This window comes from Miniopterus natalensis, chromosome 7 (assembly GCF_054644295.1).
Source record: "Miniopterus natalensis isolate mMinNat1 chromosome 7, mMinNat1.hap1, whole genome shotgun sequence".
NCBI classification, from domain to species: domain Eukaryota; kingdom Metazoa; phylum Chordata; class Mammalia; order Chiroptera; family Miniopteridae; genus Miniopterus; species Miniopterus natalensis.
This window is the reverse complement of record NC_142087.1, coordinates 42,715,020-42,734,758: the sequence shown is the minus strand read 5'-3', so window position 1 is coordinate 42,734,758 and position 19,739 is coordinate 42,715,020. Positions and strand designations below refer to the sequence as shown.

At 34.4% G+C, this 19,739-nt stretch overlaps 1 protein-coding gene across 2 annotated transcripts in view; it reads left to right on the top strand.

The window, feature by feature from the left end:
• Positions 1 to 19,739, top strand: part of USP14 (ubiquitin specific peptidase 14) — a 34,179-nt gene that overhangs the window by 8,712 nt on the left and 5,728 nt on the right. For both annotated transcript variants that reach the window (XM_016211503.2, XM_087818989.1), the window contains 10 exons: positions 1,580 to 1,684; positions 2,442 to 2,545; positions 6,422 to 6,480; positions 10,001 to 10,131; positions 11,047 to 11,127; positions 11,485 to 11,570; positions 12,250 to 12,364; positions 15,169 to 15,234; positions 15,628 to 15,720; positions 17,024 to 17,152. In XM_016211503.2, the coding sequence (XP_016066989.1) occupies positions 1,580 to 1,684; positions 2,442 to 2,545; positions 6,422 to 6,480; positions 10,001 to 10,131; positions 11,047 to 11,127; positions 11,485 to 11,570; positions 12,250 to 12,364; positions 15,169 to 15,234; positions 15,628 to 15,720; positions 17,024 to 17,152 (969 nt within the window). The remainder of the gene's footprint in view (positions 1 to 1,579; positions 1,685 to 2,441; positions 2,546 to 6,421; positions 6,481 to 10,000; positions 10,132 to 11,046; positions 11,128 to 11,484; positions 11,571 to 12,249; positions 12,365 to 15,168; positions 15,235 to 15,627; positions 15,721 to 17,023; positions 17,153 to 19,739) is intronic.

The window sequence follows — 19,739 nt, the reverse complement described above, 5'->3', positions numbered from 1 at the left end:
CCTCAGTTGGTTCTTTTTATATATTGCCAGATTCTATTTGGTAGTATTTTGTTAAGGATTTTTATGTCTTTTCATGAGAGAGAGTTTGTATTGTTTTTTCTTAAAATGTTTGTAAAATTTTCCAGTGAAGCCTTCCATGCTTTCTTTGTGGGAGCACTTTTCTTTTTCTTCTCCTTAATAAAATTTTTTCTCTAGCTTACTTTATTGTAAGAATCCAGCATATAATACATATAACATACAAAATATGTGTCATAAGTGACTGTTATCAGTAAGGTTCTGGTCAATAGTAGGCAATTAGTAGTTAAGTTTTTAACTAACAGTAGTTAAGTTTTTGTGGAGTCAGAAGTTTTAAGTGAAATTTTTTCTTAAATTTTATTGTTGACAGTATTACAGATGTCTCCCATTATCTCCCCTTTTGCCTCCCTCCACTCAGCTCCTGCCCCACCCCAGGCCTTCCCCATGCTATTGTCTGTGTCCATGGATTATGCATATATGCATAAATGTTCTTTGGTTAATCTCTTCCTGTCCTCTCCCCCCCCATGCCTCCTCCACTGAGATCTGTTATTCTGTTTCATGCATAATTACCTCTAAATCTATTTTGTTGGTCAGTTTATTTTGTTCTTTAGATTCCACTTATACGTGAGATCATGAGATATTTGTCTTTCTCTAACTGGCCTATTTCGCTTAGCACAATAGTCTCCACGTCCATCCATACTGTCTCAAAGGGTAAGAGATACTTCTTTTTTACAGCTGTATTATAGTATTTCATTATAAATGTACCACAGCTTTTTTATCCACTCATCTACTGATGGGCACTTGGGCTGTTTCCAGATCTTAGCTATTGTAAGTAATGCTGCTATGAACATAGGGACGCATATATTCTTTCTGATTGGTGTTTCGGGATTCTTAGGATATATTACCAGAAGTGGGATCTCTGGATCAAAAGGTAGTTCATTTTTAATTTTTGAGGAACCTCCATACTGTTTTACACAGTGGCTGTACCAGTCTGCATTCCCACCAGCAGTGTGCTAGTGTTTCCTTTTCTCTGCATCTTTGCCAGCACTTCTTGTTTGTTGATTTGTTGATGGTAGCCATTCTGGCAGGTGTGAGGTGATACCTCATTGTAGTTTTAATTTGCATCTCTCTGATGATTAGTGACTTTGAGCATGGTTTCATGTGTCTGTAGGCCATTAGTATGTCCTGTTTGGAGAAGTGTCTATTCAGGTCTTTTGCCCGTTTTTTAATTGGATTGTTTGTCTTCCTGGTGTTGAGGTGTATGAGTTCCTTGTATATTTTGGAAATTAAACCCTTATCGGTTGTGTCATTGGGGAATATATTTTCCCATACAGTAGGTTGTGTTGTGGAAAGACGTTTAATTAAAAATTTAGTGTCTTGCCTGGCCAGCGTTGCTCAGCGGTTGAGCATCGACCTATGATGAAGGAGATTGCAGTTCGATTCCCGGTCAGGGAACATGCAAATAGAAGCATGCAATATGTGTTTTGCTATGTGTCTTCTTTTATTGAACATAAAAATGATTAATTTTTGAGCATTTTATGAAATTAATTTTTTTTAAAAACAGGGGATAACTCTACTAATGATGGGATCAGCAGATGCCCTTCCTGAGGAACCCTCAGCTAAAACTGTCTTCGTAGAAGATATGACAGAAGAACAGTTAGCATCTGCTGTAAGACAAACCACATTTTATATGATCCCTACTTTTCAGAAGTACAGTTACTGAGGTGCCTTTCAGAAAGTAGCATATGAATGTTTTGAAGATTTAATAGTTAATATCAGGATGTATGGTTTATTTATTTATTTATTTATTTTTTTGAAATTGACTTGAGTCCTCCTATAACCGGATAATTGATTATAATGTCAATTGATATCTATAATAAATATAAGTTTGGCAGGTAGTCAGCACTATTTAAGTGTTTACTATTATTTTTATGGGGAAACAGGCTCAAAGAGGTTAAGTAGTTAAATGCTGGGATATTTAAATTCTTAAAACCTTCCATGTTGAAAATGCATACAATTTATTCTCATTTTAAATGCAATGTTGGTTTAGAAACTGGCCAACTTATAATTGTCAAATGTTGTTATTTTTACCACCCAGTGTTTATATTGTACCATTCCTTTTTTTTTTTAAGAAGTGTTTCTATGTATATTTTGTCACTGTGTTTTAATGATAAGCCTACAAAGAAGGCAGGATTGATATGACTGTCCTTTTATTATTTTCAAGAAAGGAATTAAAACACAGAATGATCGTTAGTATGGCACATGGAACAATTTTTGTTGGGGAAATAAAACATGTTACTTTAGGATAAAGGTGGACTATAGATTGGTATGAGTTGGTAAATTATAGTTCCTTCAAAAGGTGAACTTTAGTGATTTATATATGCTATGTCATTTTATAAAAATGACTTAATTCTTTTCCTTATAAGATGGAGTTACCATGTGGATTGACAAACCTCGGTAACACTTGTTACATGAATGCTACAGTTCAGTGTATTCGTTCTGTGCCTGAACTCAAAGATGCCCTTAAAAGGTAAGACAAGAGAAATGTTTTAAGTCTTCTTTGGGTAATGGAGGTTCACATTTGGATGAGTAGTGTGGTTTTTTTGTGTGTGTGTGTGTGTGTGTGTGTATATATTTAGCAGCTTTATTGAGATATAATTCATTATTTTAAAGGATTCCAGTTAAATGGTCTTTATCATATTCACAAGGTTGTGCAACAATCACCACATCTAATTTCAGAATATTCCCCACCTACCCCACCCCAAAGAAACCTCATACTCAGTAGCAGTCACTTGTTATACCCTTCCCACCTGCAACTCTAGACAATCATCAGTCTACTTTTTGTCTTATACATTTGTCTGTTCTGGACATTTCATGTAACTGGAATCATAATATGTGCTCTTTTTGTGACTGGCTTCTTTTACTTATTTTCTAGGTTTATTCATGTTATGTATTTACTTTATCCCTTGGAATGGCTGAATAATATTCAGTTGAATGGATATACCACATTGGTTTATCCATTTCAGTTAATGGACATTTGCTTTGGATTGTTTCCATTTTTTAGCTGTTATGAATAATGCAGCTGTGAATATTCAGTCACAAGTTGTGCAGATGAGTTGTTTTTATTTCTCTTGGTTATGAGTATATTGCTTGGCAACATGTTGAGGAACTGCCAGACTGTTTTCCAAAGTGGCTTCATCACTTTACAACCTCACCAGCAGTGTAACAGAGTTCCAGTTTCTCCACCTCCATGCCAATCTTGTTATTTTATGTCTTTGATTATAGCCATCCTGTGGGTGAAATATCATTGTGGTTCTCATTTGCATTTACCTAATGAGTAGTAACATTGTATGTGCTTATTGGCTGTTTATATTTCTTCTCAGGAGAAATGTCTCATCAAATTAGTTACCTATGTTTTTAAATGTGTTTTTATTGAATTTTAGAGAGAGAGGAAGGGAGAGAGGTAGAGAGATAGAAACATTAATGAGAGAGAAACACCTCCTGAGGATTGAGCCTGAAACTCAGGCATGTACTCTGACTGGGAATGGGACCAGTGACCTCTTGGTTCATGGGTTGATGCTCAACCACTGAACCACACCAGCTGGGCTATTTGCCTATGTTTTAAGTGATTTGTTTTTATGATACAAATACTTCTTCAAATAGATAAATTGCAAATCTTTTTTTCCATTTTGCGAGTTTTTTCACTCTCTTGATGGTATTGCTTAGAGCACAAAAGTTTTGGTTATTTTCCTTTTTAAAAAAATCAAATTTATTGGGATAACATTGGTTAAAAGTTTTAAATTTTGATGTAGTTTAATATTTTTTTGTTTTGTTGCTTGCTTTTGTGTGTCTTTTTTGGTGTCATGTAAGAAACCATTGCTTAATCATGGTCACAAAGATTTTGTTTTTTTAAGAGTTACATAGTTTTAGCCCTTACATTTAGGTTTGTGATCCATGTTTACTTAACTTTTATGTATGGTGGGAGGTAGGTGTTCTATCCCATCCTGTTCTTCTAGTACCATTTGGGGAAAAGATGAATATGTCCCCATTGAATTTTCTTAGCATGCTTTGTTGAAAATCAATTAACCATAATGGATGTAATAAGTAAGATTTAGTTCTGGACTTTCAGTTCTAGTTTAGAAATAAATTCACTGATTTGTAAGTCTGTGCCAGTGAGTAATGGTTTTAAAAGGTAATATCACTATACAAAAGAAAAAAGAGTAAACAACTATTCACATTTAGAGAAACTTTGAAATAGTCTATAAATGAGGGTCCCTTCTCTTCAACAAGTATAAATGTTTAACTTAAAATATGACCCTGGCCAGGTTGCACAGTTGGTTGTAATGTCATCCTGTACATCAAAAGGTGTGGGTTCGATCCCCCGTCGGGCATGTATGGGAGGCAACCAATTGATGTTTCTCTCTCTTTCTCTCTCTCAAAAAATTAGTAAGGAACATAGCCTTATGTGAGGATTAAAAGCATATACATATAAATTTATTACATCTGTCTTGATTTATACATTGCAGTTCTTAATGTATGATATAATTCTAAACTGCAATTTGGATTCCTAGCTTCATGAATGTTGACCTTTTTATTTCCTTAGTGGCTTGTGAAATGCTTTGATAGAACTGAGCATTAGAAAGGAGAGAGGAGAACTATGCAGAAACCTGAGAGTAACTGAAGGTTTTCTATATTTCTCTGAATACTTGTCAGGTATTTACGTGAAATTGCCTAGAGTGCAGCTGATGTATTATCAGTGAACAAGACACAGTACCTATCTTTAGGCACTTTCAATCTAATTGAGAAAGATGATCAGGTCAACAGGTACTGTTTCAGAACTATCTTAATGGGAAATGTTAGTTATTTTTCCTCAGAGGCCTAGTTATTTCTTCATTGTTTTAGTGTGTCCGTGGTTACTGATGAGAAGTCTGACATCAATCTTAATTCTTACTCTTTTCTGTTAATAACTTTTATTTTTCAAAGTTTTCTATCAGTAAAAGTGTGGGTTTTCTTTATCTTATTTTAGTGCTCACTGGGCACTAAGTCTGAGGACTCTTGTCCTAAACTCTGGGACATTTTTGGCCATTATTTCTTCAGATATTGCTACTCTTCTATTTTATCTGGCTTCATCTTACATTTTGAACATTAGAATTTCTGGATCTAGTTTTCATGTCATTTTTTCCCTCTGCACTTTAAATTTTTTATGTGCTGTATTCTAGGAGAATCCCTAAGATTCGTTTTACTTATATTTCATTGATTTGTACATTAGCTTTGTTTTACAACTGCTTATTTTTCACAACCTTTGTTCTGTTTTATAACCTCCTGTTAATAATTTTTGGATATGATTCCTGTTCTTATTTCTTGAGGCTTTAAAATATTATTTAAAGTTTTTATTTTCCTTTAACTCTGTTCTTTTTGGATGTAAGGTATGATATGATCTTCCCTCATTTGTTTGAAGATTGTGTACTTATTCAACCATATTCTCTTATGTTCTGATTGCAAGTTATCTGAATGAGTAACTTGCTGGAGCAGCGCTCTGCCCTAGAGTGTGACTAGTTGGGACAGACTTGCCTTATGTACTTCCAAGACTCTTCTTTCTTCCGAATACCTTATAGCCTCCATTTCAAGGAGAGTTCTCTTGCATGTCTTGGAGTTATTTCTCTGAGTTTGTATAAGCAGAGATTTCATCCTGTTGATTCTGTTTTCTTGAAACCAAATGACTTTTTTTTTTTGAATTTTAAGTTTTCATAAGGTTGTGGAAGTCCTTGTACTTATTAATTTAATCAATACAAGATGGCATGGATGGGGTTGTATGTCATTGGAAAAATGGCACTAACTGATAAAATAGAAATAAAAGGTGAGGAAAATTACATGAAAGATGTTTTACAACTGGAGATGCTGAAAATAATTTTCAAATAGAGTTTTTATTTGGCAGGTTCTAGAGAGAGGGATGTATAATGATGAAAGGTAGAAAGAAAGTGCATTCAAGAGAAGTAGACTGTATTGGCTGAAGAGGCAGTGAGTAGAATGGTGAATTGATTTTGATTTAGTGTTTTCAATCTAATGCCTTCTTCATTATTTTTGAAGTTGTGTTTTATTTGTAATAGTAATCTGCACTTTTTGTTTTACACTGTTTTCAGAAAATGTTTGGTATAGATGAGTTAGACAAGGGAAAAGAATTTAAAGTGGTTTCATTCATTTAAATTCTCTTTTTCCTTAGTGCTCCTTTTTTGCCCATATAATGCTCAAAGGAACAAGACCAGAGAGACGAAAATAGAAAGGTGGGAGCAACCCTGAGAAACTTGCAGTTGAGGGTGTCATAATAAGTTCTTTTAACTGGTTTCTTCCTACTTGAGTTTCAGAATGAATTGAATCCTATTTTTTAATTCTGCCTTAATGTCCCTAGGTATGCTGGTGCCTTGAGAGCTTCAGGGGAAATGGCTTCAGCACAATATATTACTGCAGGTCAGTCTTAAAAATACATACTTTTCAAGAGAGAGTATTGTATTCAGTAAGTCTTATTTTTAACTCAGTTTGTTTGCTACCTTTCGATTTACAAAATGTGTTTTGTAAAACATTACCTCATTAAAATTGGACTAACTGTAAACAACTTGGAACTTATTTTGTTATCCAAATTATAAACCAGTGATGTGGCTCCTTTTTGAAGAGCAGTCTTTGGATTAAATTACAATTTTGGGCCCTGGCCTGGCGTGGCTCATTGGTTAGAGCGTCAGCCTGCACACTGATGGGTCGAGGGTTTGATTCCCAGTCAAGGGCATGTACCTCAGTTGAGGGTTTGCTGCCCGCCCTCAGTCAGGGCACATGCAAGAGGAACAATTGGTGTGTCTCTTTTACATCGACCGATGTTTCTCTCTCTCTCTCTCTCTCTCCTTTTCTCTCTCTTTCTCCCCCCTTCCTTCCTCTCTCCTACTTCCTCCCTCCTATTCTCTTTGAAAAAGCGATGGAAAAAATATCCTCAGGTGAGGATTAACAACAACAACAAAATTATAATTTTCGCTTAGGTTCTGTTAGTAAAATACAGTGGTACCTAGGTTTTCGAATGTCCTCATTGACAAACATTTCGGTTTACTATCGCCGTAAACCCGGAAATAAATGCTCCGGTTTTCTAACACGCCTCGGAAGTCGAACATGCCACACGCTTCTGCTGAGGGCAAGATCTTGAGGCCTAGCTCTCTGCTGTCAATCCCTTGGTTTTCGAACGTTTCAGAACTCAGATGGTCTTCCGGAACGGATTACATTTGAAAACTGAGGTACCACTGTGTATCTTTAGGGATATCCAGAGAGAGGTTTTATTGTAGTTGATGTGATCATTATAATAGAGAGTCTTGGTGGGTATTAGTGTGAGGAAGTAGTATATGAGGAATGAGAAGACATGAAATTCTTGAAGTATAGAAATATTTCTTCATTACATGAGACCATGTGTGCCTCTGTCTCATTTTGGGACAATTGGACAAAATGAGTACCCTCCTTTTTTAAAAAATTGATCTTAGAGTAAGGGAGAGGGGAGAGCAAGCGAGAGAGAAATATTCATGTGAGAGAAGACCAGCTGCCTCCTGCACACCCCCTAACCAGGCGTGCTTTTTTGGGGGGGGGTAACAGCTTTATTGAAATACTCATATACCATACAATTCACTCATTTAAAGTGTACAATTTATTGTTTTTTAGTATATTCACAGAATTGTGCAGTCATCACCAAAATCAATTTTGGAACATTTTCATCACTCCAAAAAGAAATTCTAACTTTAGCAGTCACCCTGTTTTCCCTTCACCACTCCCAGCCCTGTGCAACCACTAATCGGGTCTTAGCCTCTATAGATTTGTGTATTGTGGACTTTTGATATAAATGGAATTATACAACATACGATCTTTTTTGGCTGGCTTCTTTCACGTAGAATGTTTTCAAGGTTCACCCACATTATAGGATGTATCAGTACTTCATCCCTTTTTATTGCTAAATAAGATTCCATTGATTGGATATATCAGTGGAATTTATCCTTTCATCACTGAAAGATATTTGGGTGGTTTCACTTTTTGACTATTATGAATATTGTGGAACTTTCTGTGCGTAAGTCTTTTTGTGGACATATGTTGTCATTTTGGGTAAATCTCTAGGAGTGGAATTGCTGGGTTAAATGGTAACTATATTTAACCTTTTGAGGAACTGCCAGACTTTTCCAAAACAGCAGCAGCATTTTACATTCCTTTCAGCATGTATGAGGGTTCCAGTTTCTCTTTATTCTTGATACTCTTGCTGTCTTGATAATGCTTTATATTTTTGTCTTTGATTATAGCCATTCTAGGCGTGTGAAGCAGTATATCATTGTGGTCAACCCTTAATTTTTAATACTATAAACAGTAAGTTTTTTTGTGTCACTTGGAGATAGACAGATTTCCTCTAACCTTTTTTCCTAAAAGTAGATTTTTTGAAATGAAGTTTTTAATGGGAAAATGTGATCACTTATATCTAGTTCATTGGATTACTTATGTTTCTAAGAGTAACTCAGAATTTCAACATCTTGTCCAGTATCATATATAGGAGGCTGATAGTATTGATGGGATAAAAAATACTGTTCTTTACTTTTAGCTTCTTGACTTTTTGAACTTTTTTATTTTGAACTAAATTTAAATTTATAGAAAAGTTGTAAGAATTCACCAATTACTATTTTTTTTGTTGCGTCTGGTTCATCATTCTATATAATGTGTATTCTTTTTTTCTGAACCGTTTGAGAGTAAGTTGCATATATCATGTTCTTTATCCCTGAATACTTCAGTAAATATTTCCTCAGAATAAAGACATTCATAACCACAGGACAGTTTTCAAAACCGTATTCTAAAATGTAGACTTTATTTCAATTTTGCCAATTGACCCACCATTGCCCATTGTAAATTTTTTCTTTTTTGCTTCAGGAGCCAGTTTAGGATCACACACTGCATTTATATGTCATATCTCATTGGTTTCTTTTAATGTATAGTGTGTTTTTTTCACCTTTTTTCCCAAATAAATGAAATATTTTGATGTTACTGGTATATAGTAAGTAAGCTTAAACGATATTTTCCTTTTTTTTTTTTTAGCAATGTGCACTTTAAAGTGTTATTACAGTTTAGGCTTTTTTATTTAAAAAATAATTAGCTTGGTAGTGATGCTTAAATTTCAGCTCTCCCTTTAAAAATATATTTTAAACATTGTGTTAGGTTGATTTAATCAGGAACATTTTATTGAGCACTGCTGTGTGCTGAGATGTAGTTTTTACTGGATTTCAGCCTATATAACAATAACAGATAACATTTCACATTTTAGTTAACAAAACAAGTCAAGATAAGCTACATTACAGTTTTGTTGTACATAAATAGGGGCAAGGTGTGACAGCTAGGACATTAGAAAAGGAAAAGTATTCTGACCTCCAGAAGCCAGGGCTGAGTCTATGACCATGGGATTCATGATGTTGAGAGGGGATAAACAGGAAAGATTTTTGAAGACGGCAAATTAGCTTTGGTTTTTAGCTATTCAGTAGAATCAAGAAGTATGTTTAAAGAGTCAGATTTCAATATTCAGGAGTTCAGTAGATGGGAACCAAGTGAGTTAGGTGTGAAGATCTGATGGCTTGTTAAGGGCATTGTGGCAGAAGAGTAACATACCTGTTTGATCTCTAGACAGAAGTTATATGTATTTGTATTGAATGAATACATACCCTGCTTTGTTTGGGAAAACAGTGACTGGCAGGGGGAGAGAGGGGCAGGGCTCAGAAGTTGTTTATAGCTAGTGCTTGCATTATAAATTCTGGTGCGTTCATTGAGATTTAAAAACAAATCTTTTTCTTATTAGGAATCCAGCAATTGTAAAAGGAATAGATATACATAAAAATAGTTAAGCAGTTTTTTGTTTGTTGTAATTGAGTTTCATTTACAGTAGCATGTATAAAATATGCCACTCTTTTACTAAAGTACTATTTGCTTTATTTTTAAGCCCTTAGAGATTTGTTTGATTCCATGGATAAAACTTCTTCTAGTATTCCACCTATTATTCTACTGCAGTTTTTGCACATGGCTTTTCCACAGTTTGCAGAGAAGGGTGAACAAGGACAGTATCTTCAACAGGTAATCAGGGCATGTTCCTTGGTTTTCATTTTGTAAATGTAAATATTAGGTTTCCTACACTTACCATACTTATTGGAGTATATTTGGAAATGCAAGTATTAGTCCTCTAGTTCACTCTACTGTTATGTCTTGGTTGGTGTGGTTAGTCTGTTAACTGATCATCTTGCTCTGCTTTTGTTTCTTTGCAGTGTTTCTCCATACAGCCCCCAGAACCCTTTTAAAATGTAAATAAGATTGTGTTGGTCCCTTGTTCAGTGCTTCCTAGTGGTTTTCTATCCCTAAATAATCTAAATCCTAAATAATCCAGCCTCTAGCTACCTTTCTGAATTTATTATGTGCCACTGTCCTCCTTGCCCACTTCTCTCCAGGTACTGGCTTCCGTGCTACCTTTTAAACCCTCCAAGTATCCTGCAGGGCCTTTGCACTTGTTTCTTTGGGTCTCAGTACATGACTTTCCTCCTTACCTTTAGGTCTCCTGGTTCAAATGTGAAGGCATCAGAGAGGCTTCCCTTGACTGTCCTATTAAAATAGCACACCTTCCTTGCCCCAATCACTTTTTGCTCCTGTATTGCTCCCCCCCTTTATAACCTTTCTCTTAACTTGAATTTATGTTATATTTTTTTTATGTTTCCCATTTGGACTTTTTCTATTGCATTTACTGCTATGTATTCCTAGTGTCCAGAGCAGTGTTTAGCATAATCAGGAGCTCAGTAAACATGTCTTGAATGAAAAAAACTACTTTGGAATTTTTCATTGTTTTGAAGATCATAAAATATCGACTTTGGCTTAATATTTTTAAAGAAAAAAAGTAGCTTTCTTCTCCTTCCCTAAGGACACTAATTATTTTGGAAGGATTCTAGAGACCAAACACTGTCACAACCAGGATTACTTACTGTGTCATTTTAAAAATTACAGGATGCTAATGAATGTTGGATACAAATGATGCGAGTATTGCAACAGAAATTGGAAGCCATAGAGGATGATTCTGTAAAAGAGGTAACTGAAATATTTGTGATTATAGATCTTCATTATACCTTGATTCATTCCCACCCCAAAGGCTTGAAATAAATTCATCTTAATAGATAGACATGTACTTGAATACTTTAGGTGTTCAGTCTATAGTTGGAATTTGAAAGGTTGCATTTGACACTTGAATTCAGTGTATTTTTATTAAACTTAATTGATAATTATTGGGCATCTGTAGTTTTTTGGCAATGTTCTTTGAGCAGTAGAAGGATTTTGCAGAAAGGGATTAAATTTTTTAAAAGTATGTATTACTAAACTGGATTGTGTGGGAGGTAATATAAACTGCATAAAGTAAAATGGGAATTTTTATTTCATTTTCTTTTGCAGACAGATTCTTCATCTGCATCATCAGTGACACCTTCTAAAAAGAAAAGTTTAATTGATCAATTCTTTGGCGTTGAGTTTGAAACTACGTATCCTTATGAGCCAAGATGTATAAACTACTCATAACTTATTAGAAGCGCATGAAGTGGATTGCTATAAATATGTTGGGTGATTGGAGTGGTGGGTGGGGTAGGAAGGAAAATTCTTCAGAGGTTTTTATGTCTAAAAAATATCATGGAAATTAGAAATTTAAAAAAATATACCCATTGGAGTGATCTTGAAGTTTAGGTAAGTGTATACTTTAAGGATACTCATTATTTTTTCTTATGAACATCTTTAACAGAGTCCACTTCATTAATTTGCCTCAAAGAGAACTAATTTTTAATTGTATGGAGTGTATCAGTTAGATACATGAAATTGACCCAGTTCATAAAACATGAATTTAGGGAAGTATTATTTTCTAGGTGATGGGTAGAAACTTAGAAAAGATTTCTTTTTATGTATCTTTTGTTATTAGGACCATTTTAAGACCATATAAATAGCAACTTAAATTTGTTTAATGTTGGTTCTTTTCACACATTCTTTTACTCAGTATTGCTGGTGAGCGAATTAGCATTTTAAAATATGTTGAAATCTCTTTTGGGAGACCAAAATGTTTTAAATACTAAGGAATGATACTGTTAATTTTAATCATATTAGGATAGCTTATTCATGATTATATAGTAAATTGAATGCCTATTAGCATATTCCTTATCTTACTTTGCAAAGCATGAAATGTACAGAATCTGAAGAAGAAGAAGTCACTAAAGGAAAGGAAAATCAGCTTCAACTTAGCTGTTTTATCAATCAAGAAGTCAAGTATCTTTTTACAGGACTTAAATTGGTAAGAATGATCAGAGTTGATCCTCATTATTTGTGGATTTTATATTTGCAGATTTCGTATTTGCGAATGCACCTACTTGATAAAAATTTATTTGTAACCCAACATCAATACTTTTGGTGTTTTCATGGTCATTTGAAGATGTGCTTAGTGTGGCAAAAAGTTTGAGCCACCTGACACACAGTGTACCACCTGAGGTCCAGAAAAGTGATGGTCTGACTTCTTGTTTCAGCTCATACTATAAACAAGAGTTCTTTTGCAGTGGTTTTTTAGCGCCCTGTTTTTTGCATTTTTGTGCTTGTTGATTTTGCTATTTAAAATGACCTCAGGCATAGTGCTGAAGTGCTATCTAATGTTTTAAGTGCAAGAGGACTGTGACATATCTTAAAGAGAAAATTGTTTTAGATAAGTTTCATTCAGAGATGAGTTTTAGTGTAGTTGCGTGTGAGTTCAGTGTTAATGATCAACAGTGTACAGAAACATAGAACAAGGTTGTGTATTGTTTGGTTGATAAAAATGTGACCAGAGGCTTAAAGGAGAGCTCTGAGGGTATAATAATGAGGATATATTAATAATTATGAGGCATAAACCAGGATTATACTGTGCAGATCAGGCTCTATAGTCATTTTGCCATTGTACTAGTATTACAGTTGAAATCCTAGAATTTAAGTGACTTAATTTGGTTTGTGGCAGAGCCAGATCTAGAACTTGTTTATCTCACTATTCAGTTAGTGCTCTTTGCCCAGTGCCATACTAAGGAATGCACTGTAGTGAGCCAATGGATAAAATGTAATGGCTTGTGTGCCAGTTTATTAATTCGATGTGATTTGGGGAATATGCACATCTTTTTGAAGGATGGTTACTGAATTGGGGCAGGCATTACATTGATAAACAAGATAATTTGTTGTCAGGGAGCTCCCCTCTATAGTTTGGGGTAAAAGGTATTACAGGAAGGGTTACTAAATTTAAACTTTAGCAGGTAGATAAATAGTGATATTCTTTGCTCTGTGATATTGAAAGGAGAGTTGTGAGGCATAATGGCTTTTGAGAGAAGTTTATTTTAAAAGCATTACAGATACTAGCTAACCACCAAGACTCCTAACGATGTGCAAGTTTCAGGGCTTTAAAACATGGAGTATAAGTGTTAATTGGATAGTATAGAATGAAATGTTTGTCTGGGACTCTCCAGGATGATCTTTTTCATAATTTTATAAAATTCCAGGAAAACTAAATATACTTGGAACTTCTAAAGGATAGTGGATTGGTGATAATAGGTATAGCTTATTACTTGATGAATAACATCGAAACAGATATGGTTTCTTGAAAAAAAATGAGATTTTGTATTGTCTTGGTAATTTTTAGATAATTTGTTCTGGTTATTAGATCATTTTAATCTGTTAGATTATTTTAATCATTTGTTCTTGTTATCTTGAGTAATTTGACTTTAATTTCTTTACCTCTTTGCTGCTGAATAAACTTGATTAAATGTTAAAAAGCTACAGTGATTCCTTTTGTAATGTGATTAGTAATTTTTAAAAATCAAACTTAAAAAAATTTTTTTGAACAATTGTAACATGCTTAGAGTAAACATTAACAGTAAATTGTTTTAACTCTGATTTCTTATATGTTTATATTCTCAAAGCAGAACACATTAGTGTTATTTTTCCCTCCAGTTTTATTTTTATTGAACTTATTGGGGTGACGTTGGTTAATAAAGTGATATAGGTTTTATTTTATTTATTTTTAAATTTGTCTTTATTGATTTCAGAGAGAGGAAGAGAGAGAGAGAAACATCAATGACGAGTCTTTGATTGGCTGCCTCCTGCCGCCCCCTACTGGGGATTGAACCCGAAACCCTGGCATGTGCCCTGACCAGGAATCGAACCACAATCACCTGGATCATAGTTCAGTGCTCAACCGTTGAGCCACGCCAGCCGGGCTAAAATTATATAGGTTTTAGATGTACAATTCTATAATACATCATCTGTATATTGTATTGTTTGTTCACCACCCCAAGTCAAGTCTCCTTCCTTCACAATTTATTCCCTTTTATTGCTAATGTTTATTGAACATAGAATACATACTAAATAGTTTTCCAAGTTTTCTACATGTACTAATTCATGTAATTCTAACAACAACCCTATAACATAGGTACTATTATTACCATTTACATATAATGCCCAGAGGGGATAACTACCTTGCCCAGTGTCACACAGGCTTTAAGGATTAGAAAGACAGACATGATCATTAAGATATGTATAATGGCCGAGGGCTTTCCCACATTGGCTAGATTAACAGAGGGTTTCTTTGTTATGACTTTGCTCAAATTTAATAGTATTTGATTGGTTCTGGAAAGCTTTTTATACATCATAAAGAACAAGGATTTCCTACATTCTCTTAATTTTTCTCTAATGTGAATATTCTAATAAATCATAAGTAGAACGATGTCATAAAAGGCTTTATTATGTTCTATAAAATTCAGTGTAGGCTCTCAGAATCTGAGTAACATTTGGATCATAATTTTAAAACTTTAAACATTATGTTTTCTATTCCAACAAATTCACACCAGTATAAATTTTTACATTCCATTGACTTCACACCTGTGTAAATTTTTTGATGCCTTTTAAGAACTGAACCATATCTAAAAAGAAAAGTCTTCCTGCATTGTCTTCATTCAGGTTCTCAGTGGTGTAAATCCATTATCTATTCAGTAGTGCTAATTTTTAAAGAATTTAAAGGTGTGATGCTATATTGTGGAGAAAAAAATTTAAACTAATGTTTGTTCTTCTGTTATGTTCTTTTTTTAGCGACTTCAGGAAGAAATCACGAAACAGTCTCCAACACTGCAAAGGAATGCTTTGTATATCAAATCTGTAAGTTGTGTGTTCCTTTTGAAATTGAATTCTATTGTTAAAAGTTTTCCAGTTAATTACTGTTGCCCAGTCTTTGTTTTTACCAAACCAAGGAATTAAAAACTTGTATGGTATTTTCTTTTTTTTTTAATTTTTATTTTTAATATATCTTTATTAATTTCAGAGAGGGAGAGGGAGAGGAAGAGATAGAAACATCAAAGACGAGAGAGTTGTCATGGATCAGCTGCCTCCCTCACGCCCCCGACTGGGGATTGAGCCTGCAACCCGGGCATGTGCCCTGACCGGGAATCAAACCTCGATCTCCTGGATCCTAGTTGATGCTCAACCACTGAGCCATGCCTAGCCGGGCTCATGTGGTATTTTCATGTAATATGATTCTGTTTTTTCTTTTAGTCCAAGATCAGCCGGCTACCCGCTTACTTGACTATTCAGATGGTTCGATTTTTTTATAAAGAGAAGGAATCTGTGAATGCTAAAGTTCTTAAGGTTAGTAATGAACTTTTCAGTGTAATAAATTATTCTTTGAAGGCAATCCCTAACTTATAGTAGGTTTCTTTAATCCTTTAGGGATAAATTTTCTTTGAAATATAAATAGGGAAGTTATTAACATTAGATAAGTGGTCCTTAACCAAGATATGTATTGGAATTAATCTATTGTCCTTTTTATTTTAAATCATATACATTGCCTGGCTTCTTCCCACCCCCAGATTCTGATTAAGTACATTTTATTTTATTTTTTATTTTTATTTTTTTAAAATATGACTTTATTGATTTCAGAGAGAGGAAAGGAGAGGGAGGGAGGGAGAAACATCAGTGATGAGAGTCATTGATTGGCTGCCTCCTGCATGCCCCCTACTGGGGATCGAGCCAGAAACCCGGGCATGTGCCCTGACCGGGAATCGAACCTCTACCTCCTGGATCATTGGTTGATTCTCAATCACTGAGCCATGCCAGCGAAGCTGATTAAATACATTTTAAAAAAAGATTCCCAGATAATTCTGATGGATGCTCTCCATTCCCCAGAAACAGTGTGCTAGATCAGATCCTCAACTCCAGGAGGTACTGATCCTTATGTTTTAGGGCAGAAGTGCAGTATAACACACTGTACTCTGTTCTGAGCAGTTCCTTTCTTCCAGGTCAAGGGCATGTTAAATTATTGGTGCCCAAAGAGTACTTAAGTTGTAATCCAGCCTTATGATGTAGCTGTTTTATTGAACTGTAGCTCTGATCTTTGGGAGAGGTATATATAATTCTAGCCTGTTAAGCTGAAATTCATAATACATTTTCAAATATACTTAATATTATATTAGAAGGTTAACTATAGTTGAAATATTTACTAGTGTTAACTTCATATGTTAATATTAATTACTAAAGTATATCACTATTGTTTCTATGTGAAATTGTATTTAAAATTAGAGTCAAAAGCGACCTTATTTGTAAATTGACTCCTCTCTGGTTTAAGGTCTCCATTATTTTCACAGCAATTGGTCTAATATTTCTAAAATGCTTCGTCATACAAATTTTGGTAATTCCTCTGTGGTCAGTTTCATGGGTTAAAATGTTTAATGGAAAAAAAGCTAAAAATTTTTCTTACCTTAAAGGTAGAACCAGGTTGAATATAAGCGCTGTGATGTTTTCAGCTGCATAGATTTCCAAGTGATTTTTACAGATTTTATTTTCAACTTTATTTGAATTATGAAAGCACTACTTTAAAAGCGTGATAAATATTTTCAATAACTACCTTGGTAAGTCTCTCTACACATTTGTTTTCTTTTTGATTTGTATATAGGATGTTAAATTTCCTCTTATGTTGGATGTGTATGAACTATGTACACCAGAACTTCAAGAGAAAATGGTCTCTTTTCGATCAAAATTCAAGGATCTAGAAGATAAAAAAGTGAATCAGCAGACAAAGACAGTAGGTTTTTATTGCGGATTTTTTAATCTTAGTATTTTAAACATCAATCTTCAGTAATTACTTTGTTGTGTTGTTATTTTATTGTAAAAATGGATGAACTTATATTTTATTTAGCTCGTATACAAACCCCACATATATTGGTGCAAGCCTTTAAAGCTTTAAGGTGTATTTTAGCATAAGGAAAAGAATTCTAGTTATGGTAAGGGTTCTTTATAGTAGAATAAGCTTAATTTCTTTTCTCCTGTAATGTGCAGCTTATATTCCTTTTATGTTTATCTCCTCAAAGCACCTCACATAAAATCTTGCATAGTATTTTCAGTGTATTTTATTATTTTCCTCGGAAGACATTGAATTATCTCTATTTTTTAGATGGAAGTGGTAGTATAGAAGATTGATTCCTTTATACTCAGTGAGACAACTAAATGTTGCTGATATGTCTGTAACTGCTAAAATCATAACCATATCAACTTTATATTTAACAGATAATGTTATTTTGGGTTCATATAAAGTACAGCTGAGTTGTTATATGTCAGATTTTTTTTTCCAAAATGAAAAAGAAATTTCTTGGTAACAAGAAAGATTTTCATTGTGATACTATAAAATTATCAAATTTTAAATTCTTCTGCAGATTACCATGAGAGTGTGTGTTTTTAAAGCAATTTTTTAACATTTAAACTTTATTTCGAGATAATTGTAATATCATCTGTTATAAGAAATAACAAAGAGATCCTTTTACCCAGTTTCCCGTAGTGGTAACATCTTGCAAAACTATAATACAGTATCACAACGAGGATATTAACATTGATGCAGTCTAGATACAGTCCATTTCTATCACCACAAACACCCCTCATATTACCCTTTTGTAGCCACACCCACTTCCCTTTTGCCCCTACCCTCTCTTTAATTTCTAACCACCATTAATCTGTTCTCCATTTCTATAATTTTGTCATTTCAAGAAAAGATATATGAGTGGAATCATACATTATGTAACCTTTTGGTTGACTTTTCTCAGCATAATTCTTTGGAGATTAATCCATGTTGTTTCACATAGCAGCAGTTCCTTCTTTTTTATTGCCGAATAATATTCCATATGGATATACCACAGTTTGGTTAACCATTTACCCATTGAAGGACTGGATTGTTTGCAGTTTTGCCTATTATGAATAAATATGCTATAGCATTGATGTACTAGTTATACTATAACCATAAATTTTCATTTAACTGGAATAAATACCCAGGAATGTAATTGCTAGAATGCATAGTAGATGTGTATTTAGTTTTTAAAGAAACTGTCAGATGTTTTCTGTAGTGGCTGTACCATTTTAGGTTTTCATCAGCAGTATATGACCAATCCCCTTTTTCTTGTGTTCTTACCATAATTTGGTGGTATCACTATTTTTTATTTTAGCGATTTGAATCAGTTTGCAGTAATATCTCATGATTTTAATTTGCATTTCTCTAATGGCTAATGAAGTTGAACATGTCTTCATATGTTTATTTACCGTCTGTATGCCCTCTTTGGTGAAATGTCTCTTCATGTCTTTGACCCATTTTCTAATTATGCTGTTTTTTTTCTCTTAAATTTTGAGAGTACTTTATATTCTAAATACTAGTCTTCTGTTGGATATGTGGTTGCTAAATATTTTCTCCCAGCCCGTAGCTTTGTCTTTCCATCCTCTTAACTGTGTATTTTGCAGAGGGAAAGTTTTTTGTTTTTTTTTAAATATATCTTTATTGATTTCAGAGAGAGGAAAGGAAAGGGAGAGAGAGATATGGAAACATCAATGATGAGAGAGTCATTGATCGGCTGCCCCCTGCACAACCCCCACTGGGGGTGGAGCCCGCAACCCAGGCATGTGCCCTGACCAGGAATCGAACCCCGATCCCCTGGATCACAGGTCGACGCTCAACCGCTGAGCCACGCCCGGCCGGGCTGCAGAGGGAAAGTTTTTAATTTTTATGTAATTCAGTTTATGTTTTTCTTTGGTGGTTCTTGCTTTTTGAGTTATAGCTAAGAAACCATTGCCTAGTCAAAGGCCATGAAGAATTATGCCAGTGTTTCTTCTAAGATTTTTATAGTTTAGGTCTTCCATTTAGGTTTTTGATCTATTTTGGATTAATTTTTGTATATGGAATGAGGCACAGGTTCAGATTCATTCTATTACATATGAATATCCAGTTGTTTCAGCACCATTTGTTGAAAAGACTATTCTTTGCCTATTGAATGGGCTTGGCACCCTTGTAGAGAGTCATTTGATCATAGCTGTGTATTTCTGGATTCCTAGTTTTATTGCATTGGTCTATACGTCTGTCCTTCTGCTAGTACCACAATCTTGGTTAATACAGTTTTGTAGTAGGGACTGTAGCAAAGTATTAGCCTTCCAACTTTAGATTGTTTTGTCTCTTCTGAGGCCCTTGTATTCCCATATTTATTTTAGGATCAGCTTGTTCATTTCTTCAAAAAAACAATTGGAGCCCTAGCTGATTTTGCTCAGTGGTTAGAATGTTAGCCTGCGGACTGAAGTTCCTGGGTTCGAATCTGGCCATGGGCACGTACCTTGGTGGCAGGCTCAATCCCTGGCCCTGG